Source organism: Anabrus simplex, chromosome 2 (genome assembly GCF_040414725.1).
Source record: "Anabrus simplex isolate iqAnaSimp1 chromosome 2, ASM4041472v1, whole genome shotgun sequence".
NCBI lineage: Eukaryota > Metazoa > Arthropoda > Insecta > Orthoptera > Tettigoniidae > Anabrus > Anabrus simplex.
In genome coordinates this window covers 1,120,926,443-1,120,954,175 of record NC_090266.1, presented here as the reverse complement: position 1 = coordinate 1,120,954,175, position 27,733 = coordinate 1,120,926,443, and the positions used below count along the sequence as shown (strand labels likewise).

The 27,733-nt window shown below is 42.1% G+C and overlaps 1 protein-coding gene across 2 annotated transcripts in view; it reads left to right on the top strand.

The window, feature by feature from the left end:
- Positions 1-27,733, top strand: part of LOC136864736 (protein halfway) — a 261,173-nt gene that overhangs the window by 185,023 nt on the left and 48,417 nt on the right. For both annotated transcript variants that reach the window (XM_067142079.2, XM_067142078.2), the window contains one exon: positions 25,228-25,299. In XM_067142079.2, coding sequence (XP_066998180.1) covers positions 25,228-25,299 — 72 coding nt within the window. The remainder of the gene's footprint in view (positions 1-25,227; positions 25,300-27,733) is intronic.

Here is a 27,733-nt window from a genome sequence, read left to right as displayed (position 1 = left end):
CCAAATGTTTATTATCATATGGCATTCCTTTGACAATACAATCTTAATCATAGCTTCATCATATAGATATGTATGTATGGTTCAGCTGAAGATGACCTTATGTAAGGGGTCGAAAGCAGTCCTGTAGCATAATAAGTGCAATAAACAAGTATTGATAGGTGGAAATCCTTTCCTATTTCTAATTGTGTAGCAGGATTTGACCACCTGCTCACAACGTTGTTCAGTTGAGCATCGTGTGTGTGCCGTGTAAGACCTGTTTGGCACAGTGCGTGTTTAGTGCGTTGGTTCTGAACTGTGAACAGGAACCTGAACGACCAAAAGACCAATGTACAGTTTTGTTTTAAGCTTGGCAAGACACCGAGAGAAACGCACGTGTTGCTGGTACGTGTTTATGAAGATCAAGTACGTTCCTTGAAGTGTGTGTATGGGTGGTTTGCCCGTTTTCGAGGAGGCCGGGAAAGTGTTTCTGACAACCCCCCGTAGCGGAAAACCAGCGACTGCCATCAGTGACGAAAACAATGAGAAGGTGAGGACATTAATCACGAATGATCAGCGATTAACTGTGCGCATGATAGCAGATGAACTGCAGATTAACCGTGAATCTGTGCGACAAATCATAACTCAGAAGTTAGGGAAGAGGAAAACGTGTTCTCTCGTCTTGTGCCACATCACTTGACTGACGATCAGAAGCAGGCACGTTTAGAGGCTTCACAGGATATTGTCAAACGGCAGATGCGACACCAAATTTATTGAACTGTATTGTCACTGAGGATGAAACGTGGTGTCTCAGGTACGATCCTGAAATGAAGTGGCAAAGCATAGAATGATGTTCTCTGGGATCTCCTCATTGGAAAAAGGTCAGAGTCGAAAAGTCACGCATCAAACTTGCTTTGAAAGGAAAGAGATTTGACGATATTCCTGACATCCAATGAAACGTGACAAGGCTTTTGAACACCATCCCAAAGGAAGCCTTCTTGCAAAGTTTCCAGGAGATGTATCGCCAATGTCAGCAGTGCATAGTTATGGGAGGGGACCATTCCGAAGGAGAGTAAGGTCACGGTTGTGCATTGTTCATCCATGTTAACAGTAGAGGACTATTCACCGAACATTATTGTCATAGGTTGTATCTTTATCCTCATAAAAAGAATTCCAACTCCTTTTACACCCCCCCCCCCCCAAGTTGATTCCACCCCCCTCCCCTGCCACAAAATACACATACAATTTTTTTCGTCCGTAACATCCTTCGTTGCAATTGAAATAAAAATCTTGTAGGTTCCACCTTGTTCAATACAAATACGAGCAAATAAGATGAAGTTCCTCACGTTTAACATCCTTCGTTTTCGAGATATAAGTATCCTCAAACAAAAAATTCAACTCATTTTTCAATTCGTTTATCCCCCCTTAATCGTATTTTCCGAAAACTAAAGAATACGTGTTTCTTTATTTTTAACCTTCATCGGCTAATGTAAATGTTTTAAAACTTCGGCTATCGTTGCAGTTGTTAGCCGCACTTGCATCTTTCTAACTGTCAGTGCTATTGTTTAACTTAAATGCATAATAGATGGCAGGTCTCTTAAATCAATGTTAATAAGTACTGTATTAAGTAATATACTTTATTTTTTTCAGAATGATTTCTCCATTACAACATATTTTAGAAACTTCAACATTAGCATAATTCGTATTTTTCTAAGACATCAATTTTCAGTTGGTTTTAGTTCACGTCAATAAGCTGTCTCTTCTTTGTATGCACGCTATCAATATGTTGATCATATAAATAGGGGCTGCCTGGCCGAGGCGGTAAAGGCGTGCTTGGTTCGTCCGGAAGGACGTGGGTTTGAATCCCCATCAGGAAGTCGTAAAATTTAAGAAACGGTATTTCCACTTCTGGAGGTGCATATGGCCCTGAGGTTCACTCAGCCTACACCAAAAATGAGTACCAGGTTAATTCCTGGGGGCAAAGACGGCCGGGCGTAGAACTAACCACTCTACCCCATCACGTGCCGTGGTTAACAATGGTGGAAGCCATTACCTTCCACTCCTCCAACGGCCTTCATGGTCTGTACGGAGGTGTCTTTGTCTTTGTCTTTGTCAAAAAGAAATCATGAATATTCAAGATATCTATTAGCCAAAATGTACGTATGCAAACAAAACAAACATACGTCGCATATTACATACAACCAAAACAAAACTTTTCTTTTCAGTCATATACTTGAAGGGGATAGCGACCTACCTTCACGCAGAATCCCAAGGAATGTAATGCTATTCTTCAGAAGATGCTCAGCAAGTGGTTAGCTACAGAAGTAGTAAGTACTTGCTGGTCAGGTTTCTAAGTATGGATGCGTATATTTTATATTATGACAAAATTTTTATAATATGTACATATTTGTGTTAGACATCAATAATTTTATAGTTAATGTCGTTGAAAACACCTACTTACAAGGTAATCCACAAAACAAATAATAATAACATACACTTACATTGTGACCTGTTACCGTGGTTTGGTGGATCAGCAGAGGTGAAAGAAGGTGCCCGGGTAAATGGGTCTAACTACCAAATCAAAGTTAAATTAAATTTTTAACAAAGGTTATATTTTCTGAGTTTTAACAAGCAAGAATAACAAAATTTAACAAGTTGTCACTAGGTGGTATAACCATGATATAGCAATAAAAAAAACAAGGCTTAGAAAAATCCAAGATTTCAAATCCTAGACACCCTTGGGCTACCAGCCCCTAGCTTTACAACTTTTGAACTCCTAGTTCAACTTTAACCAAGGAACAATTTGTTAAAAAGGGCAGAAAACCCCTGATACATGGAGCGCTTGCTCCCAATTACAATATCAGGCCTCCCAGAGGCACTTTTACAACACAAGAAAAGAGCTGACACGCTCTCAGTTTTTCAAGCCTCTTCAAGGCAACAGTAGACTTTACAATTACTCGCCATTAAGGCACCACTTACAAAATGAAATGGGGGTATCTTGTACCCAACCTACTGGGCCTTAGCAGAAAAAGAACAGGTTAAGTAAATGGCCCATGATACCAAAAGGAATGGAGGCCTGTATTTGCGCTCCTACACATGCATGCTTAAAACCTAAAAAGGCACTAGGTCAATGACACAGGGGTTATTCCCAAATATCGAGGTGACCAGTATAAGAAAGAGATTTAAAACGTTAAGGAAGAGAACCAGTTACCAAAACGTAGTCACCTCAAACCAAAATGAAGGGGAGCTCGATAGGGTAAATCACTCTCTATCCCCGAATTACACTTACAGATTTTATGAAGTTTTTACATAAAACGGCAGAAAATTATATGTTGGAAAGATAGGTTACATTGTAAAGGTTTCGGACCTTTCCCGCGGGTTAAACTGCTGAGCTAGCAAGAAATAAAGATGTTAAACGGCCATTACCTTACTGAAGATCTGCTGCCTGATGAAAGAGGCACCTCCCGCCTCCTGCTACACGTCCATACACTAGGTTAGATGTTGATCAAGTGGCCAGGAGACGTGAAAATCAGCAATTTATATACCCTCGGGGAAAGTTCAAGACCTTTCATGAATAAAACAGCCACACCCACTTAATTTTATTGGGTCGCTTAAAGTTACACATCAAATCAAAGAAGAAACTTGTGATTGGTAGGAACTTAATCACAGAAATTCTTGATTGGTTGAAATCAAAACAGGCGGAAAGACAGGATAAATATTGCCAACCCAAAAATGAATGAACGAAAAAAAGGAAAAACTCATGAAAACATGATCATAGTTTTGTAGTGACCTCTATGAGAGAATGTCCAAACTTCTTGCTGAATGGAAAACAAAACAAGTAGAATTTCACACAGTTCAGGAAACTTCACCAAAATTTTTTTTTTTACGGTAGTGACATCTTCTGAGAAAATTTATAAGTTGGTCCAGTTTTAAGTTCCGAGTTTCTCCTGTAGAGGAGGTTTTATTGGCGCAAGATTTAAAAGTGCGGCGTAGAGGTGTACCTCCCGGTACATGACCAAAAGCTGAGACCCACTGGCTAACGTGCGGCAGACAGCCGCCGATCTGACACCTATGAACTTAGAAGTCACACTGGGCGCCTCCTTGTCGTGGAGACTTCTGGAAACCGTGCCGGCTAATGGGGAAGGCGGTAACTTAGGAATACTGGCTCCTTCCATTACACTGTGATGCGCCGAGACAAAACAACGAATTGGTTCCAAATTTTGCGGCCAACAGCCGCATACGTTAGCCGATGAAGGTTAAAAGAGATTCCGAATACAAATTTTCGTGTCTGTAACATTTTCAGTTTTTGAGATATAAGTATCCTCATAAAAATAATTCAACCCCTTTTTCAGTCCTTTTTACAACCCAACACAACCACTTAAGTGTTTTTCCGGGACAAAAAATACGTGTTACTTTATTTTGAAAAGAAATTTAAAATACCAATTTTCACGTCTGTAATATGTAACGTTTTTGGGATATACTGTAGATATGCTCATTTTAAAAATTCACCCCCTTAAACACTTCCCCTCAAGTGCATTTTCAGAAAACAAATTATGCGTGTTCCTTTATGTTTTACAGATGCCAAATACCAATTTTTTCATCTGTAACTACTTCAGTATTCCAGTCGGTGCAATGTAAAGCCACTAGCAAAAAAAAAAAAAAAAAAAAAAAAAAAAAAAAAAAAGTATTCCAGTATCTTCATAAAAAGTATACATCTCTCTTCACTTCTTTTCGTCCACCCGACGCCCCTAAGTCGATTTTCTGTAATAAAAATGTGCTTTTCTTTATTTTTAACAAAGACTCCAAATACAAATTGTCATGTCTGTGGCATCTTCACTGTGTGAGATATAAGTACAGTTTCTCATAAAAATAATTCAACCACATTTTCAGTCCTTTTTACAACTCTCCTTCGTATTCTCCTCATGCCTCACTTTAGGCTATATCTCATACTTTCATAACCTCTGTACACTTGTTACTGTATGATTCTTCTTTCACTGGGCGAGATGGCCGTGCGCGTAGAGGCGCGCGGCTGTGAGCTTGCATCCGGGAGATAGTAGGTTCGAATCCCACTATCGGCAGCCCTGAAGATGGTTTTCCGTGGTTTCCCATTTTCATTTCCTATCCCATAGTCGCCATAAGACCTATCTGTGTCGGTGCGACGTAAAGCCCCTAGCAAAAAAAAAAAAAAAGATTCTTCTTTTCACTCTCATGTCTTGAACCTCATTATAGTATGTCCTTACTCCCACACTCCACCCGCTCCTCTGCCTCCCAGCTCACACACTGATTTTTCTGTCCCTTTTTTTCCCTTTCCTTTCATTCCTACACATTTTTCTTTCCATCCTTAGCTCTATTCTGTTCTTCTATCCTTGTCAGCATTTTATTGCATTTTATTTTATTTTATTTTATTTTATTTTATTTTATTGTTTTAGTGTATTTACTTATTTCTTCTACCATGTATGTCTTCGATACATCTGATGACCGTGCTGTTTATTTCACAAATAGACTGAACCAGAAACATCTTAATTAGAGCTAAGATTGCGTCGTCACTTCCCATTCAGAAGGCTAGCGCGCAGTGAGCCATCTGGTGACGAACAAAAGTACCACTTACAATAGATCAGTGGTAAAGTATTCTCAAATTCAAACTGGCATTATTAGAGAAGTCTTCCTTGTGAACACAAAAGATTTTCTTTTGAAGATGTGGAGTAAAGTTCTTTGTCAAACTTAAGAAATTTCACCTTTTTTTTTCCTTGACACGGCAAAGGCCCACAAGCTATACAATAATACCTGTCCTCAGCAGAAACCCGAGGGACTGGAAATATTTTCCGCAGTTTGCAGGGTTCTAGTTCATAAAAGTGGTTAAAAAATAAATTAAAATCATAAGTACATACCTCCGTTAGATAATTCAGCAGTAGATTTACATATATGATTTTGTGCAGAGTAGATAAGCTCACCGGACAAAAAAAATAGTCACCCCTGGAGAAATCATTACAAGCATCATTTTATACCATGTAATTCTGCCTCTGGACTTGATAACTGCCTGGATTCGGTTAGGAAGTAAGTTCACAAGCTTGTGCAGGTATGTCGCATCCAGATTAAGCCACTCACTGAGGATTTGATTGCACAATTCCACCAGATTGCGGGGATGCTGTTGTAGGCATTTTACCCGCTGTTCCAACATGTCCCACAGATTTTCATTGGGGTTCAAGTCAGGTGTTTTTGCAGGCCAATTGAGATGTAATAGCGTGTGGCAGTGTTCATAAAACCAGTCGCATATGCGTCCAGCCTGATGAACTTTGCCTGCTGTCATCTTGAAAAATCGGGGTATCTATAGCATACTCGTTATGTAGATGTTGACTGAAAGGCAACACCTGATCATCCGGAATGATTAAATAAATATGCTGGTTCATGTTAATGATCACCTCAGTGAGCAGGCTCAATCCATGGTACGAGAAACACCACCAAAACCTCAAGACCCACCTCCGGCTTGAACCTGATGTTGCACACATCCAGGATGAAGTGCTTCATTTGGCTTTCGGTGCACTCGACGACATGTATAATTGGAACACAGGAAAAAAAGTGATTCATCAGACCACATTACGTTCCGCCAGTGAGCTACTGCCCACATTCGATGATTTCTAGCCCATTGAAGATGCGCAGCTTTAAATGCCTGTGTGAGCAATGGCCTTTTATGAGGTTACTGACTCCAAATGTTCATTGCATGCAGTTCCCATCACAATGTTCTCTCATTAATAGTTTGGGATGGACCTTCATTCACTGACTGCACCATGCCTGTCGGGTATGGAAGCAATTTTGATTCACAAGCCGCGGAACGCAATTCCGGTCTCTCTCAGTCAGGATCTTTTTCCGATCACAGTTCTGACGTTGTGTTTCATGGCCACGCGTAGTACACCACTGCTGGCAGACACATTGAACAGTCCAATGTGAAACACCAGAAACTCCCGCAACTTCACGCACCATATGGCCATGGGTACAGCCTAACACGATTGTCCCTTTTTGCCACTCTGTCACATCCTTACATCTACCCATGTTGACATTCACTGTCCGCTTGAAAGATCAATGTCTCATTGATGCCTACTGCCTTATGCTCATGTAGAGACAGTACATGTGTGGTTGAGCAAAGAATTTGGTCGCTGCACCATCTGCATAGGCTTAACACTCCATCTGTGTGTGCGCACTAGGTTGATTAATTTTTTGTGGCTAAGCTTACAATAATGACACTGATCACACATTTATAAACACTAGTTAATCAGCATGAACACAAATCTCTCCTTGCTTAGAACTTCCTCACAGTGCACAGTAGTACAGTGCACACACTTATTTAATACATATTACAAGTTTTATACAAATAACGCCAATAGTATACTGTACAGTACTGTCATTTACCTCTTCCAGTAATCCAGAATTGTACACTGGACACAACTATTTCCTGGTAGCATGGTTCGCAATAAAAATGCGGGCACGGCTAATAATATAAAATAATTCTGCGCTATTATTCGCTAGCGAGAAAGACTGAATGCCCTTTACAACTGATAGGGCAGGTTGGTAGGACTTCATGTTACATAAACCATCTTATTCATCGTCTTTGTTTTCTTCATCATCACCATCAAATTCTGTTTTCTTTCTTGGAGGTGATGGGCGACAAACTCTTCGATGTTTTCTACCGCCGCCTCTGTCTCAACCTCCAGATCAATGGTCACATAATCTTCTGCACTGACGTTACCATGATTACACTATTCAAGCCTTTGTTTCAGCACATCGGTATTTTTGTTTATTATGGTTCCTTCGTCAGGGTGTGAGACCGACTTGGCTTTATGAAAGCAATGACGTACCGTGTTGGGCGACACCCCTGTCACTGCTTCTGCAATCCAAATTACAGTATCAAGCACGGAGATTTAGTTTGTGTGGTGGCAGAGGACACAGATTCCATGTTTGCAAACAGTGATGCCATTGTCAGTTTTCAGTAATTAATCTTAAAACAATTAATGAAGCCATGGTCTTTTGGCTGAGTTACACTAGAAGTGTTCAGAGGGAACCATGCAAGCTTAACATTAGAAAGCTGGATGGCTGGATGGCATGTAGCATTATCAACATTCCTGTTTTGTTGCTTCATTATTGAGTTGAATGACAACAACCATTCTTCCATTAGGTATGTTTTCATCCATACCCTCTTACTGGATTTCACCGGGCGAGTTGGCCATGCGGTTAGGGGCGCGCAGCTTTGAGCTTGCATCTGGGAGATAGTGGGTTCGAACCCCACTGTTGGCAGCCCTAAAGATGGTTTTCCATGGTTTCCCATTTTCACATCGGGCAAATTAATTAAGGCCACGGCTGCTTCCTTCCCACTCCTAGCCCTTTCCTATCCCATTGTCGCCATAACACCTACCTCTGTCGGCGCAACGTAAGGCAACTAGCAAAATAAAAAATTAAAAAAATAAAAAAATTATTGGATCTCCAGTCAACAGGTAGACTCTTTAAATCAATGTTTTTGGAGCATCTGGGTTTTGCTGCTTTTCCTATAACTGATGGCTTTTCAAGTTCCCCAGAAATAAAACCACCTTAAAAAATGTTAATTTCACAAACTTGCATTTTTCCAGTCGTACACTTTGCTACAATCTGCTTAACAGCTACTAAAACCTTAATTTGTGTGTTCAAATCTAAAATCACGCCTTTCTGTCCTTCTGTCACATTTAAAATTACACTCTAAACTGCAGCACAATGTTCTGTGATTGCTAACAAGCTCACTAAATCTGTGACCTTTCTAGGAAATGTGCACTGCATAGTTAAGCAGGTAGTGTCCCCCACCCTCCCAAATTGCTTCGTTCCGTTAGTCAAAAAAGAAGGTTGCTCTCACATGGGGACAAAATTAGATAAGGGATGGAGGAGGCCCTAAGTTTCCTGCCTCAAGTTTCGGTCTTTCCACATTCCTACAGTAAAGGATGTCCAAACCACACAGAATATCCCTGTCATGGTGTACAGATAGAGTTGCCACCGTACAACAAGATGGTCTGAGTTCATTTCCCAACCAAATGCTATCTCGGTCACCTAAGATCCATTCAGAATACACATGTACTGAAATGGCTAGGAAGGAACTTTACTTATTTTTTCTGTTATAATCGCAAAATTTCCTTCTGTTTCCACGTCGCACAGTTTCTGTTAAATACAGGTAAACTTACATGAATATTAAATTATAATTCACTGGAATGGGAAAATATTCCGATACAGACTGTTTTCCTGTTCATGAAATTTCCGCTAAAGGTAGGCGTTCCTGTACTATTATGTTTACCAATGACATTATTGGCCGTTGTGGTTGGGTCGTGCAGGTGTGAGCTTGCATTCGGGAGATAGTCGTTTTGAACCCCACTGAGCTCGATAGCTGCAGTCGCTTAAGTGCGGCCTGTATCCAGAATTCGGGAGATAGTGGGTTCGAACCCCGATGTCGGCAGTCCTAAGATGGCTTTCCTTGGTTTCCCATTTTCACACCAGGCAAATGCTGGGGCTGTACCTTAATTAAGGCCATGGCCGCTTCCTTTCCAGTCCTAGCCCCTTCCTGTCTCATCGTTGCCATAAGACCTATCTGTGCCAGTGCAACATAAAACACCTTGTAAAAAAAAAAGTTTTGAACCCTATCGTTGGCAATTCTGAAAATGGTTTTCTGGGGTTTCCCATTTTCACACCAGGCAAATGCTGGGTTGTATCTTAAGACCACGGCCACTTCCTTCCCACTCCTAGCCCATTCCTGTCCCATCATTGCCATAAAACCTACCTGTGTTGTTGCAACGTAATGCAAATTCAGGACCGACGATGGAGAAAGGTGAAAGCGCTGAAATATGAAAAAAAGTGTTTCTTGAAATAACTTTTTTAAATAAACCCCCCGTGGGTGGGGGGTGTAGATGAAGAATACACCCATGGTATCCATTGCCTGCCGTAAGAGGTGACTAAAAGTGGTTACCAAGGGATGATCAAATTAGAAACATGAAACTACTTGTGATTAGCACCACCATGCGGGGAACACCCTGGGTCGCTTTTACTTGCGCATAGCACCTCTGTTGGGTACCAGCTAGGTTTGTGATTAGTAGCAACGAGGGCTCGACGGCTTTTACAGTACCTGTGATTAGTAGCACTATGTGAGCGACACCATGGGATGAGGGAACCCACGGGGATCGGTTCCACTGATCTTTTTAAATCCGTCCGTCCGTCCGTCCGTCCGTCCGTCCGCTTTGAATTCTGGTCAGTAGAGGATTTTGGACTTTTAATTTGTGATAACATTTCATCTCATTTTCTACCATTAAGGGCCGATGACCTCGATGTTAGGCCCCTTTAAACAACAAGCATAAGCATCATCATCATAATATTTTTTGAAATAAATTGATGCATTAATCATGTCGCATATGGTGGTGAACGGTTCATGTGCCCGAGGTCATTATTTTAGTTGGCAGGAAGTTCCACAAGTAGATAGATCCACAGTCCAATGTGCCCAGTTGAGTTTGTTAGGGAAGAGTGAATGTGCCAGCATCTCGCACAGCAATTCTTCCGTGCTGTCCGTTGTGTCAGTGTGTACCACATGTTTATTTGTTTGTTCATGCAGCACCGTAATCATTGTGATCTGGTTACTGTTTATTTTGTCATAATCAGTAATTGTTTAACAATAAATGATTATTATATTCTTTGGTGTATTTATGCATTGTGGTAGATTACAAAAAAAAACTGGTCTGAGAACATCAAGAAAACAGGCGGTATGGGAAACCGTATGTTACATCATCATCTTGCAAACGGTGGTCTCAGTGAGTTCATTGTGAGTATCTTTCACATAAAGTACAGAAGGATTTTACCAGTTGACACAAATAAAAGATAGATTGCTAATGTTTAGTTTCTTAGTGTTGATAAACTCATCAGCAAGATCTCCAGAGTCGATGAAGCACTACCAGAAATAACAAGAAAGAATCCAATAAGTGATGAAAAGAAGAAGTGCAATAAGAATGATGATACAGTTCCTGGAGAAAGAGGAACACAAAATGATCTGATGGAATCTGCTTGGTATTCATGAGGATATCAATGCTGAAAGTGATAATACAGAAAACTGATCACAGTGTCTTCATTATGCATGATAATGCCGGAGACTGAATAAATGTTAGTTACACATTATTTTATTTACATTTTCAAATAAACAAGTGTGATTTTTAGATCATGTTCTGTTTAATTTCTCATGTTATTTGTTAAATATTGAGTTGTTCAAGGTGAGAGTTAGCTATCCCATAGCGAAGTGAAAGTGAGGAAATATTACTCTTATTAGAATGCCTTCATAAGACATTGAAATGCATACTGTGTTTTAAAACTCACATTACAAGTGAATGAGCTTTCCCACAACGATGTAAATATTTACAGATGTTATTGTTACGGAGTTACGCATGGAAGGCAGAGGTGAAAGAAGGTGCGGGCTGCAATGGGTCTAACTACAAGGCCAAAAGATGAATTAAAATTTCAATCAAGGTTATATTTTCAGATCTAGCAAGGTTTAACAATTTTTACATAGAATTTGAAAACTTAACAAGTACAAGTCAACAGCTATCCAATAATCAGGTATAAGGTAAAATTTTACGAACGAAAGTACAAGTTTTGGGGTCTTAACAAGTTCTGGGCTTCTAGCCCCAATTCCACAATCCTTGAGCTACTAGCCCAACTTTACCAAGACACACATTTGTTCAAAGGGCAGAAAACCCCTTTATACTAGGAGCATTAGCTCCAAAAAACATATCAGACCTCCTAGAGGCCCTTTACCACCTCAAAAAGAGCTGACCCAATCTCAATTTTTCTGAGCCTACTAAAGGCCATAACAGATTTTACCAAAAATTGCCCTCAAGGCACCACTTAGAAAAAAACAGGGGTATCTTGTACCTAGCCTACTGGGCCTTAATAGAAAAATAATAGGTTCATTTAAATTGCCCTAAATGCAAAAGGAATGGAGGCGTGAATTAGCACTCCTAAATACACATTTCAAAACCTCAGAAGGCACTAGACCGATGACACAGGGGCTATTCTCAAACTAGGGAGGTGACTCGTAAAAAAAAATTTTGAACACATTAAGGAAGAGTAGAAAATCGGTTATGAAAACGTAGTCACCTCAAATCAAAATGAAGGGGAGCTCGAGAGGGTAAAGCACTCTCTATCCCTGAATTACAGTTAAAGATATATGAAGTTTTACAAAGACTGAAAGAAATTTACATGTTTCAAGAGATAGGTTACATATTAAAGGTTTTGGACCTGCCCCGTGGGTTAAACTGCTGAGCTAGCAAGAAATAAAGATGTTAAACGGCCATTACCTTGTTGAAAAGCTGCTGCCCGAAGGAAGAGGCGCTACCCGCCCCCTGCTACATGTCCATACACTAAGCTAGATGTAGAAGAAGTGGCGAAGAGCCGTGAAAATCAGCAGTTTTTAAACCCTCGGGGAAGTTTCAAGACCTTTCATGAATAATTAAGACACACCCACCGTCTTTTATTGGCTAACATCAAAAGTTACACACAAAATCGGAGAAGAAACACATGATCGGTAGGAAATTAATTACAGAAATTCTTGATTGGTTAAAATCAAAACAGGCGGAAAGAAAAGATTAATACTGCCAACCTACAAATGAAAGAACAAAATTTAGTAAAGAGGAAAACTTATGGATACAAAATGTCTTCAAATAAAGTTCCTTCACTTCGCACCAGGGTGCATGATCATAGCTTTTTTTTTAGAGACATCTTCTGAGAAACTTATAAATTGGTCCAGTTTATAAGATTCAGATTTTCTCCAGTAGAGGAGGATTTATTGGCGCAAGATTTAAAATTGCGGCGTAGGGGTGTACCGCCCGGTACAGTTATCATAAGCATATTGAAAGTCATATATTTTCTAATTTCTGAGCCACTTAATTAAAGAAATTAAAATTTATTTGATGAAGTATTCTTGCACGTTAAATGTCATAGGTAATTATTATTCTTGGTCTCCTTTGGTAGAGAAGGGTGAAAGTACCAGTTTGCTTTTACCGGAAATGTTTTGGCACTTTCACCCCTTTCCATATTAGGCCCTTAATTAAAAAAAAAATGATGATGATGATGATGATGATGTCCGGCTCCATGGCTAAATGCTGGCATTTGATATTGGGGTCCCGGATTGATTCCCGGCAGGTTAGGGTTTTTTAAACCATCATTGGTTAATTCCGCTGGCATGGGGGCGGGGTGTATGTGTTGTCCTTATCGTAATTTCATTCTCATCATGACGCGCAGGTCGTCTACGGGTGTCAAATGAAAAGACCTGCACCTGGTGAGCCAAACATGTCCTTGGACACTCCTGGCACTAAAAGCCATATGCCATTTCATTTCCATTTCATTATTTTTATTATCCCATTGCTTTCTTCACACTGGAGGGGTCGTAGGTGTGTTCTACTGCCAGATGCCAGTCCCATGTGGAGGGATGTATTCACTATTACATGTTTCTTTGGTGGATAGTAGTGTGGTGTATACGAAGAAGAGTGTCTTAGGACAAACACAGGTATCCAGTCCGCATGTTGGAGGATATAACCAGATGCAGATAAAATTCCTGACACAGCCGAGAATCAGACTCAGGATACTTTTAACTGAAGGCCTTGGGGATGGACAAATTATTCGAGAGTGCATGGTAAAAAAAAAAAAAAAAAAAAAGTTAGCATTTTAAGGTAAATATCTGTTGGAAGGTAACAAATTGGAGAAGGTATTATTTCGAACACTAGCTTTGTAACAAAGTATTCTTAAATGCAAGAGATGTATGTATAGATCTGATGTGTTAAACATTCCTTCTACATACATACATACATACATACATACATACATACATACATACATACTGGGTTCCATGTAAAACTGGAGATTCAGTGACTGTGGTCGTGATACTAACAGTTGCATAGAAAGTTGAAGACTGAGTGAGTTGGCTGTGCTGTTAGGATCGCTCAGCTGTGAGCTTGCATTTGGGAGATTAGTGGGTTCGAATCTGTCAGCAGCCCGGAATGTGGTTTCCTATTTTCGCACCAGGCAAATGCTGTGGTTCTGCATTAATTAAAGACATGCATGCTTTTTTCCCACTCCTAGCCCTTTCCTGTTCCATCGCCACCATAAGACCTATCTATAATTCTAATGTAAATAGTCTGTTATTGGACATTATAAATGTTCCGGCTGACTCATTCTTGGTTGCCAGCGATTCACCACAGTGTTCCAATTTGGGCTCATCAGTTGGTAACTAGCACACCTACCAACATGCATGGCTAGTGCATATGTTGGATGCCACTGCGTAGGCTACTTGGAGCCACGGGCAGTGCTAATGCACTATGGGAGACTAGGCTGTCGGATGATATAAATATCGATTCCCTTAGGGAACCTGCCGGCCCTGTGGTGTAGGGGTAGCGTGCCTGCCTCTTACCTGGAGGCCCCGGGTTCGATTCCTGGCCAGGTCAGGGATTTTTACCTGTACCCGAGGGCTGGTTCGAGGTCCACTCAGACTATGTGATTACAATTGAGGAGCTATCTGACAGTGAGATAGCAGCCCCGGTCTAGAAAGCCAAGAATAAAGGCCGAGAGGATTCTTCGTGCTGACCACATGGCACCTCGTAACCTGCAGGCCTTCGGGTTGAGCAGCGGTCGCTTGGTAGGCCATGGCCCTTCAGGGCTGTTGTGCCATGGGGTTTGTTCATAGGGAACCTGAAATATTTGTCCTGAATGAGTAAATTCAATATTCCAGTATAAATGGTCTGTTACTAGACATTACAAATGTTCCTGCTGACTCATTCTTGGTTGTCAGCATTTTGCCCTAGTGTGCCAATTTGAGCTCATCAGTTGGTAACTAACACACTTACCAATACACGTGGCTAGTGCATATAGTGGAGGCATCATCATCTAGAAGTTTTCATTCCTCATGCTAGATATTAACTGACGAGTCCAAATTGGCAGTGGGGTGAAACGCTGGCAACACAGAATGAGTTTGCTGGGAAATTTATAATGTCCAATTATGGACCATTTATATGGGAATCATGAATTTACTCATTCAGGATAAATATTCCAGGTTCTCATTGGCAATCATTATCATACAGTGTGATTCAGCAGCCCCTTCCAATATCGTTTGTTGCAGCCCAACTATCGTGCACATGGTTATAGGGGTGCTATTCCCCTGCAGGCATGTTGTTACAGTGTGATTCAGCAGTCCCTTCTGTTGTATACAAGAACAGGTATACAGGAACACAACTATATTTTATTGCTTCAGATAGTCTTAACAACATACATACATACATACATTCAAATAAAACTTTCCTCGAAGCAGTATGAAAATTATAACAGTTAACGTTGCTTGTAGACTGAAGTTCAAAAAAGAATGTACACTTTATATACATATATACATGAATCTATCTTGATGCGAAAGTTCATTGAAAAGCTAGAGTTCTTGATAGTTGAAAACTATCTTTTCTATACCGTCACAAGTGTAATCAGTAGCGAAAGCTTGCACTAATAGAATATTAGTTGTTTCTGTAACTTGTCAGGAACTGATATTGAAATGCATAATTAGTAGAATACTAATTGATGTGATTGAGCCTAGGTGGGACTGAGGGAATACTGTCATCGGGCTCGACGTGGCTGCAGGAAACGGGAGCGGAGGCAGTAACCCGAGGTGAAACCTCAAACACTCAGGGCAGTTTTCCCCAAATGAGTTTAAACTAGGTTTATTTTAATCTGGTTTAAGTCTGAGTTTAAACTAAAATTCATTTTCCCCATATTGGTTTAAACTTTGAATCAAGTTTAAACCTGGCTCAGAGTTAAACCTTCTATATTGTTGGTTTAAACTGCTGTTTATATTCAACCTTCTTGACATTTTATTAACGTATCTGTGATTTTCCTAATAGAAGGGTTAGTTTTGACTACCAGTACTGCAGCACTTTAATGAAAAACGTACTAAAATTATAACCTAGTATTAGCATTAGAAAAATGGGATATTTTATTGAAGTCTTTGGTTAAATAGGAAATAATTTTGATGTGCAAGAGAGGTTAAGAAGCCGCATTCCAACAAAAGTTTACAATCTTGGAAAATCGGATGTAACAGAGTTCTTTGATGGATTTATAATTCATAAGCGAACAGCAAGGGTTGTCTAGTACCGAAGAAGGATTCATTTGAAACGTCAACTGCACGAAATAATGCTATTTCGCTACAAGCAATGATTCTGGTTGCTTTAAGATATGATGCAGCAGGCATTTTTTTCATTAACAACGGGGACCACAGACCTTAAATTGCAGTCTCCTTATAATATTATATACCGTAAAATACTGTTGGTGGTATGAATACTGTAATGTGAACCATAAAAATATTCCTACATAAGTCGTGTAATACGTCCGCTCTTCATGCGGTACCTGGTGGCTGTGGTCGCTAAAGCGTTAAGTCCGCATCGTCCGAATCCGTGACAAGACGGTTCGAATCCAATTTGTTGAAAATATTTTTACCATCAGAATGTTGACCGGCACGGTAGGAGAGGCGGTGGTATACAATTTCTAATCGCTAGATTATATATTTATAGGATCAGAAAAACAATAAAGTGTTTCATGCTTGCTAGCAAACTTGTAATAGAATAAATTATAGTGAATAATGTTTCATCGTATCTATTGCCAGCATACCAGCAATAGAAATATTAATGCTATAGGGAGAAGAGTATTATGCATACAGTACGACATATCGCGAACTTGGTTATGTTATAAACGAATATGGAATCAAGTAATACATCTCCAAATAATACATCCTCAGTGGTCTGTCTGCTGGATCCAAGGTTTGTGAGATTGATCCCGGCCGAGGGCGATGGATTTTGATAGGAGATAGATCCCGAGCATGCTTGGAATTTGTTTACTTGAAATTCACATAAATGGAATACCGTAGGCCTATTGCTGAAAGACCAGGATTTTAATATTTCAACGTTCCCGTGTGTTCCATAAGACAATACAGACATCAAAAGACACGTATTAGGCCCACGGTACTTGTTTATGGTAAAGCATGACAGAGAAAAATAAGAAATAAAAGTGCGTTCCAATAAATTGTAGACAGCAATAGGTAGAATTATATGACACAACACTTCGCACAAATGTTAACAATTTATTTATCAGTAAAGCTAATATCCCGCCGAATTTGTTCTTTATTCACTACGTACGATAGCATTAATTCGCCACAAACAGCTGATATTATTACAAAAATGTCGGTCATTGAATTACTTGGCTCTGATTGGCCAATTCCAATCGACCATGCCTTCGACTATTCCTTCAGTGCAGCCAACGTTAGCGCCAACGACAGCTCGCCCGTTTAAACTAAACGAGTGTCAGAAATTGGTGGAGAAAATGGACGCAACTTTAAACTAGGTACTAAAGTTAAACGGGTTTAATTTATACCAGGTTTAACTCGATTTGGAGAAAATGGCCCTCAGAATCAGTCCACCTATTAGAGACACCTTTTTAAGAGGTATAGCCTCCGTGTTCGACATTTGGCGTAATCTGGTGCTAGGCACTGGCAAGTCCTCGCCTGTGGCTGGAAGGCAGCGCCTTTATATAGCTGGCTGATGTAACAGGCAAGCGCAGTGCAGACGTCTCGTAGAGTCGAGAACAATCCAGGCTGTTGTGTGCCGGAACAGGCGGCGCAGAGCGAGGAGCGCGCAGACACACGACACCCTCCCCTCCTAATTACGCCGGTACGGCGCAAAGCGGCGGCAGCGTTGGCGGCGGCAGCGATGCTGGGCAGGAGAGTTGGCAGTCTCTGTCGTGTTGTCTGGAGCCAGGACTGGGCGAAGTGGAGAAGAATCTTCCTGAAAGGAACCCATATGAATTAAGTGATCTAGAGCTCGTTCAGCAATAGACTTGGCAGGTTTAACAATACAATCAATAGTAGGATATGGACGATATCAGAGGCGTATCTGGTCCTGGTGGCGGCAGATGCGTTTCTCAGCAGTCTGAATCTCGTAGAGACGATGACCTAAGGTGCGGCAGATGACACCAGGTAGCCAGAGCGGTTTGGACTTGAAGGTGCGAATGTAGACCTTGTCGTTGACATTAAACTTCGTTGGAGAGTGCTTCGGCTGGGTAGGAAGAGGCTGCAACAGAGAAAGTAAAGTTCTGTGAGGGCGTCCATGGAGCTTTTGAGCGGGAGTTACATTGTCAGCGCCGGGCAGAGTTCTATAATTTCCTAGGAGCTGTAAAAATGCTTGCTCTTTACTTAAACCTGAAGATACGGCTTTCTTCATACTTTTCTTAAAAGTTTGCACAAAACGTTCAGCTTCACCATTAGATTGAGGGTGAAAAGGCCGTGCTAGGATGTGCCGAATACCATTATATGTACAGAAGTTCTGGAAAGCAGTAGCAGTAAATTGCGGTCCATTGTCGGAAATTAGCAGTTGTGGTAAGCCTTCAGTTGTAAATATCTTCTGAAGTGCACGAATGGTAGCTTCTGTAGTAGTAGTAGAATGAATGTCAACTACGTAGGGAAAGTTAGATAGAGAATCTATCACGATGAGCCACATGGAGTTGAGAAAAGGTCCAGCGAAGTCGATGTGTACTCGTTCCCATGGAGAAGTAGGAGGCCATGAAGCGAGGTCAGAGGACGAGGCGTTCTGATGAATTTGACATTGTTCACAATGGCGGATGAGCTTCTCTATGGCGGTGTCAATACCGGGCCAATAGCAGTGTTGACGTGCAAGTTGCTTAGTGCGGGATATGCCCCAATGACTTTGATGTAACAAGTCGAGAACTCGTTGTCGTAGACTCAGTGGGATAACCACTCGGATGAGGGAGCCTGTCTCTAAGAGTATAACTCCGGCACGAGTCGTGAGACGATGCTGAAGACGATGATAAGGCGCTAGGCTGGAAGGGAGTTTGTTCTGAAGAGGCCAACCGTTGCGTATGTAAGTACGTACTGTAGCAAGAGTATTGTCCTTATCCGTTGCTTTAGCGATGCAGGTAGCGTCAATGGGAAAGCTGGATACAGTGTCTTTGAGTTCGATGTCCAACTGGAGACATTCTGATTCCTGGGAATCGAAGGTGGTGTCAGGACCCACTGGTAAGCGAGAGAGGGCATCAGCATTACAATGCTGGGATGTGGCACGATAGGCGATCTGATAGAAATAATCAGAAAGGAATATGGACCATCTCTGAAGTTTACGGAGCGAATGCTCAGGGATCTTATTACCAGGATGGAATAAGTGTACAAGAGGCTTGTGATCAGTAATGATCAGGAAATGGTTGCCATAGAGATATTCGTTGAAACAGCGAATACCAAAGATGATAGCTAAAGCTTCTTTTTCAATCTGAGAGTAACAACGTTGATGCTCGTTGAGTGTCTTTGAAGCGAAAGCTATAGGACGTTCTTGTCCGTGACGATCCTTCTGAGAGAGAACGGCACTGATTCCATAACCGGAGGCGTCCGTGGCGAGCGTGAGGAGCTTGCCGGGCTGAAAGTGAGTGAGTTTGACAGCTTGAACAAGGGCTTTGTTGATAGCTTGCCAGGCGTGTTGGCATTGCGGAGACCACTGAAATTTAACACCTTTCTTGCGTAAGGCGTTCAACGGAGCTGCAACTGAAGCGAAGCGTGGAATGAACTTATTATAATAGTCCGCTTTGCCTATGAAAGATTGGAGCTGCTTGATGTTCTGTGGTGCAGGCATGTTGACGATCGCAGAGACATTCCGGTCGAATGCCGTTCTTATCGAGGATATGACCTAAGTAGTGTACTTGCGGTTGAAAGAAAGTGCCTTTATCTAAGTTCGCGCGGAGACCATTTTCTTTCAATTTAGTGAGAAGTAAGCGCAGATTATGGAGATGTTCTTGATGATCTTTGCCAGTCACCAGAATGTCATCAAGGTAGTGCGCACAACCAGGAATGGAGGCGGTGAGCTGCTCTAAATAGCGCTGTAAAATAGCAGCTGATGAAGAGACGCCTAAAGGGAGACGCTGGAGCTGGAGCAGTCCAAGAGGAGTATTCAGCGTGAGAAATTGCTTGGATTCGTCGTTTAAAAGTAGCTGTAGATAGGCTTCTTTTAGATCCACTTTAGAGAAATATTGACCACCTGCTAAACGGCGAAATAATTCTTCTGGACGGGGAATTGGAAAGACGTCGGTTTCAATCTGTGAGTTGACCGTAGAGCGAAAATCACCACAAAGGCGTACCTTGCCATTGGGTTTCTTAATGACGACCAGAGGAGTAGCCCATTGACTGGAAGTAACAGGGACCACTATATCGGCTTCTATCCATCTGTTTAACTCGTCATTAACTTGGTCTTAAAGTGCAAGTGGAACAGGACGGGCTTTGAAAAAGCGAGGCTTGGCTCCTGATTTCAGCTGTATGTGAGCAGTGTAGTCCTTGGCGGTGCCTAGTGTGGAGTCGAAGACTTCAGGAAATTGCTCCAGGAGATCCGTAACATCAGAGGTAGGTTGCAAGGTGGAGACTACATTGACGTTGTCATGAATTTGGAAACCGAATAAATTGAAGAGATCCATGCCTAGAATATTAGAAGCTGTGTAGTTGTTGACTACTAGTAAGGTAATGACTTTCTGAATACCCTTATAGCTGGCTGGAAGAGTGATCTGGCCCTTAATATCAATCTTCCTCTTGTTAAACGTAACAAGCTGCATGTCAGCTGGAGAGCACGAAGGTGAGCCTAAGTCATGATACTTAGCCAGGTTGATGATAGAGACAGGTGAGCCAGTATCTAACTGAAATTCAATAGAGTGATCAGAGAAAGAGAGTGGAACTAGTATCTTGCTGGAATTCTTGGTAGGCAGAATGAGATTGATCTGATCTATTTCCATCTCCTGTCGGGGCTGAGTATTAGGCTTTCGTGTCGAAGAAGTCTTGGCAGGGCGGAGCGAACATTTACAGACTGTCTTGATGTGCCCGATTTTATGACAACAATCACAAGTAGCTTTGAAGAAACGGCAGTCACGGCGGTCGTGATGTTTGAAATATCCTCTGCAGGAAGGCAGGAGGTGAGACGTCTTCTGAGCAGCAGGCTTTCTTGGAGAAGAGTGAGAGGGAACCTGGCGAGAACGCTTGGCAGAAAGCGATTTGCTGGGGCGGTTCGAAGGAGCAGACAACTGGCGGGCAGGCTGCGAGACTTGAGCGACCTCATGTTTATTAGCAATTTCCGCGGCAGTCTTGGTAGTGAGTTCATATACAGTAGCTATATGCTGTACTTCTTCTAAAGAAGGGTTACTCTTCTTAACAGCGTCAAAACGAACTTTGTCCTGGGGAGTATGGAGAATGACCATGTCCCGAATGAGAGAATCTGTATAGGGCGTACCACAACCGTCCTTAGAACAGATAAACTGGCAGGGCTTGGCGAGACCACGTAGTTCCGCGATCCACTCAGCATGAGTCTGGTGCGGTTGCTTCCTGCTTGGAAAAAACTTGTAGCGAGCGGCTACGATGTGCGGGTCTCTAGTATAATGCTCATTGATACAAGCTAATAGCTGGGCGAAAGGCACTTCGGAAATTTGCTCCTCAGGGCTTAATTTTTGCAGTAATTCACACGTCGAATTTCCAACTGAACTGAGAAATAGAGCACGTTGTCGCTTTTTGTCCGCGATTGAATGGCAGATGAAGTGTTGCTGAAGGCGGGCGTAATAGGCTGACCATTCTTCGTGAGCCGGGTCAAAAGCAGAAAATGTTGGGACTGCTGTGGGCTGTGCAGAAGCAGAAAGAGCTTGTATAGCTGTAAGCAATGCTGTTTGTTGTTGTTGCATGAATTGCTGTTGCTGCTGTTGTAAAGCTTGTAATATAGCAGCGAATTGCTCCGTCGTAGCCATGGTGTGCAGTGCGAGAGAGAGAATAACTTATGAAGCAGCGTGTACTGAGACTGGCTGACAACCTGACCTTCACGCAAGCAGCTGGGAGTGAGAGAGAGAGCTTGGCGTGCGCCGAACAGGTGTTGGAAGAGGGCGAGCCGTGAAAAGGAAGCGGACTGTCCGTAGTTCGACGGAGTCGTACCGAGGTAGAATTGTGCTGGATAAATGCGAACTGTTGGCAGAGTGCTGTTGGTCCCGATGTGCTGGTTATAGTTACTGATGACGTTGTTTACTTCTTCGCCGAATTTGTGAGGTACGTAGTACTGTGTGTACCTTGTCGCCAATTTTAATGTAATTTGCGAAATCTGCGTGTTAGTTTGGCTCGTCGCCAATTTTAAATGTAATTGGCGAGGTCTGCGCGTTAGTTTCCCTCGTCACCAATTTTAATGTAATTGGCGAGGTCTGCGCGTTAGTTTACCTCGTCGCCAATTTTAGTTGTGTTGTATACAAGAACAGGTATACAGGAACACAACTATATTTTATTGCTTCAGATAGTCTTAACAACATACATACATACTTTCAAATAAAACTTTCCTCGAAGCAGTATGAAAATTATAACAGTTAACGTTGCTTGTAGACTGAAGTTCAAAAAGAATGTACACTTTATATACATATATACATGAATCTATCTTGATGCGAAAGTTCATTGAAAAGCTAGAGTTCTTGATAGTTGAAAACTATCTTTTCTATACCGTCACAAGTGTAATCAGTAGCGAAAGCTTGCACTAATAGAATATTAGTTGTTTCTGTAACTTGTCAGGAACTGACATTGAAATGCATAATTAGTAGAATACTAATTGATGTGATTGAGCCTAGGTGGGACTGAGGGAATACTGTCATCGGGCTCGACGTGGCTGCAGGAAACGGGAGCGGAGGCAGTAACCCGAGGTGAAACCTCAAACACTCAGAATCAGTCCACCTATTAGAGACACCTTTTTAAGAGGGATAGCCTCCGTGTTCGACATTCGGCGTAATCTGGTGCTGGGCACTGGCAAGTCCTCGCCTGTGGCTGGAAGGCAGCGCCTTTATATAGCTGGCTGATGTAACAGGCAAGCGCAGTGCAGACGTCTCGTAGAGTCGAGAACAATCCAGGCTGTTCCGTGCGCGGAGCAGGCGGTGCAGAGCGAGGAGCGCGCAGACACACGACACCTTCCAATATCGTTTGCTGCAGCCCAACTAACGTGCACATGGTTATAGGGGTGCTATTCCCCTGCAGGCATGCTGTATGGTACTAATGTTCAGCGAGCACATTTTGCACACGATTCTGAACCCAAGTGAAATGTTATATCATCCATTCACAAAACATGACGCCTTGAAATCATGTACCAACGTCCTTTTACTATGTAACTATGTTAATGTGTCGTGCTTCGTGACCAGGTGTAACAAAGAGGGGAATCAATGCAGAAAACTAGGTAACAGTGCAGTAATTAATGTCTTAAACACCAAACCGGATGGCATATGTACTCTGCTCTCTTCGTACTACCAGCATGTTTCCAGCAGTGTAGTGTAGCGGATGCAGTTAGGCGTTTGCCTAGCAATCTATGGAATGTGCCAGTGGCGGTTCGAATATGTAAACACAGATGACATTCAAACAGTAGAATGATGCTGTTATTCATCTTGTGCCCTGCGCATACTCCGCTGATTAGGGCCTGAATGTACTGTAATCTCTGCTGTCATTCGGCAGGTTTTCCATAGAGGAGTATGTTTACATGCTCCTCATTTATGGGGAAGCAAGACAAAACGCGTGCGAGGCACTACGTCTGTACCAGGAACGGTATCCTGACAGGCAACACCTGGCTGCTACGACATTCCCTAAATGCTGAAAGACGCCTAAAGACAACAGGCATGATTTCCAACCAGCCACCAGTCTGTGATAGGCCCGTTACATCGGGTGAAACAGGAGAGGCCGTTCAAGAGGCAGCTTGTAATAATCCACACATCAGTACAAGGTCGATTGCACGACAGATGAACACCAGCCGGCTGTCCGTCTGGCGAATACTGCATGAATATAAATCTTATCCATACCATCTTGAGCTACACCAGGAGCTCCATGGGCGGGATTTTGAAGCTCGAATGGAGTTCTGTCGGTGGCTATTAGGCACACTGGACAATGATGCAGCATTCGTATTGCATATCTTGTTCTCAGACGAATCATGCTTCCACAATAATGGGAACGCCAATCGCCACAACATGCAAGATTGGAGTCCGGACAATCCTCATTGGGTGCGATGGGTGGCCCATCAAGTACGATGGGGAGTGAATATTTGGTGTGGAATCTTGGGGGATTGCCCGATTGGATCTTATTTCTTTTAGGGCCATTGGATGGGTCCACGCTACCTGCACTTTCCGCGTCAGGAACTCCCACTGCTGCTGAAGGATGTTTCCTTGCATGATCGTGTAACGAGGTGGTTGCAACAGGATGGAGCTTCACTATATTCGACTTTGCCCATTTGTAACCATCTGAACGATGAACTGACAGGGAAATGGATAGGACGAGGAGGCCCTTTTTCATGGCCTTCAGATCGCCGGATTTAACGCCGGGGACATTTGAAGAACGTCGTTTACACTGAAGCGCTGGAAAACAACGACCAGCTCTGGCAACTCATCACAGATGCCTGCCGAACAATTACACCTGGAGTGCTTCAGCGCGCAAGACAATCTATTGGACACCGGGTCGGAATGTGCATAAACCAAAACAGTCATCACATCGAACATTTGCTGCGATAAAACGTTGTCAGGGCAGTTGTGTTCCTGTTATTCCCGGTCCGTATGTGTCCAGCTTGCTAACTAATCAGCCCTTCTTAAGGCCACAAACACGTTCATTCACACACACACACAATTTGTATGAAAGCAGGTATTGAACTGCGTGCGATATGTATTAAACAGTGTAATCTTTTGCCCCGGACTCCTACCTCCCACCTGACATGCAAGCCTGCTCCGCTGCACCTTTACCAACTACACTACAGTCCTCTATGGCACAGTCGGCTTAGAGCAAGTAATAGTTTTACTGTGGTCACAATATCAATTTAGTGTTTCACCGGTGTGTCAGGTTCATATGATATGGAAGGTACACGCATGTCTTCTAGAGTTTAATACGAGTATAACATTACAGCGTCCTATCATGGTGAAGCTATAAATACCAAGATATCCAGTTGTGTTGTCTGAACATACCGGCAGGGCAGATGTTTTCAGGACGGAATGAATATTGTGGGTTGCATAAAACTACCTTGGGAGGGGCGGCTGAATCACGTTGTGTAAGACCTATCTGTTTTGGTGCAGTATAAAAAGCAAATTGTAAATTGTAAAAGTTTGAATGCTGATATGCAAACAGATCCATGTGTATTACTCTCACCTGAATAATCTTTGTTCCAGGTATGGTTAATGTCTAACAAGAAGAATGTACCTGATTATGATGAAGTACAATGCAGCAACTATCCTAAAAAGGTATGGTAGTTGATAATTGACTTACTGAGGAGGATAAACTTATTGCATGCCTGCTTTGAGCAAAATGGTGCAAACAATTAATTTATGTTAAAATGTTGAATAAAACTTTCAACCAGGATCGTAATCCATCAAAGAATACTAATTCTTCTGTCCTTGTTTTGTGCAAATATCTGTGTGGCATCCAGATTAATCACAGATTGACCGAGTGAGTTGGTCGTGCGGTTAGGAATGCGCTACTATCAGCTTGCCTTCGGGAGATAGTGGGTTCGAACCAGACTGTCAGCAGCCCTAAAGATGGTTTCCTGTGGTTTTCCATTTTCACACCAGGCAAGTGCTGTACTATAATTAAAGCCACGGCTGCTTCCTTCCTACTCGTAGCCCTTTTCTATCCCATTGTTCGAGCCCCACTGTCGGCAGCCCTGAAGATGGTTTTCCGTGGTTTCCTATTTTCACACCATGCAAATGCCGGGGCTGTACCTTAATTAAGGCCATGGCCGCTTCCTTCCACTTCCTAGACCTTTCCTATCCCATCGTCGCCATAAGACCTATCTGTGTCGGTGCGACGTAAAGCAAATAGCAAAAAAAAAATTTCTATCCCATTGTCACCGTAAGACCTATCTGTGTTGGTGTGAAGTCAAGCAATTTATAAAAAAAAAAGTCAGATTGGAAAATGTTTTTTTTTTTCCAGAAATGTTTATTTGTATTTAGAGCAAAGGAAGATTCATCTTCTTGTGGAAGGGTGTGGGGAAATCATGTAGTAGACATCTGACCCATAATCAAGTTAATTATTTATGAATTTAATGAATAAGGTTATTTTCCAATGGTTAATAAGTAGATATTTCTATTTACAAAGGGTGTACTATATATTTTTTCACCTTATTTTTTGTACGTCCGGGTATGGTTCACATTTCACTTTGAAGGTGGTGATGTGGAACTAGTGTCTTTTCCCACCCTTTTGGTACCAGCACACGCACAGGGGCCAACGAATGCACTCGTCATAACCATTTCGTTAAAACACTGTCAGAGTAGGAGCAGACAACATGGAAAGCAACCATCAGGGACAGCGCTATACAACTTGGTTCCTATGGAAAGAAGGCGTGACCACTGCAGAAATTCATCAGCGCTTGGTGGCAGTCTGTGGAGAACGTGCGCCATCACGGAAAACAGTTTACAACTGGGTGGAAGGTTGGAAAACAGGGCACACATTGGTGGACAAGGAAACCAGTTCTGGAAGGAATGTGCTACTGTCAATACCAACCAACATTGCCCTGGTCGAACAGACCATCCAAGGAAACAAATGCATCACATTTACGGAAATGGAGGCACCCACGTTGATGACACCTTCCCCAACTGTAAGTGGCCATGCACGATGCGCTGTGCGGTGTTTTTGGCTAATTCTTGTGGCTGCCTCCATTTCCGTAAATGTGATGCATATGTTTCCATGGATGGCCTGTTCGACCAGGGCAATGTTGGCTGGTGTTGACACTGTCACAGTCCTTCCAGAGCTGGTTCCCTTGTCCAACGATGTGTGCCCTGTTTTCCAACCTTCCACCCAGTTGTAAACTGTTAACCGTGAAGGCGCATGTTCTCCACAGACTGCCACCAAGCACCGGTGAATTTCTGCAGTGGTCACGCCTTCTTTCCTTTAGAAACCAACTCGTATAATGCTGTCCCTGATGGTTGCTTTCCATGTTGTCTGCTCCTACGCTGACAGTGTTGTAATGAAATGGCTATGACGAGTGCATTCTGTGCCCCTGTGCGTGTGCTGCTGCCAAATGGTGGAACAAGACACTAGTTACACGTCATCACCTTCAAAAGTGAAATGTGAACCATACCTGGACGTACAAAAAATAAAGTGTAAAACGATATAGTGTGCCCCTCTATTTTCGGAGAGACATTACAAGTGATAGAAGTCTCATCCTGTGAAATACAGATGATGATGATGATGATGAAGATGAAGTATATGCTGGAAATCCTTAAACGTTTAGGATATTTTTAAGACATTTTAGTTACTGCTAGATATTCTTAGGGGATAACTTTTATTCATTTTTTCTGTGAATAAAAATGGCTTGTGCAACTGGCTTAATTGGGAAGAAATACCTTCTAATGTGAAGGTGATTTATATAAGAATAGTTATTGAAAGGAACATACAATAGGAACATCGTAATGGCAGGCCAGTGTGGTAAGAGGGAGAATTAGACAGGACAATCTCCACATCCTCATATACTACTGCTGTTTTGTGATTGAATAGCATTTGAAACTAGGTGTTCTAAATTTAATTGCTTCAATGTCTCTGGTTAATGGACTTCATAGGACTGAATTCAAATCACATGGATGCAGCATGAAACGGTCAAATACGTTTAATGAAACAGATTGAGATTACATATTTACAAACACTAAAATATACAAAACTAGCAAGATACCCGTGCTTCGC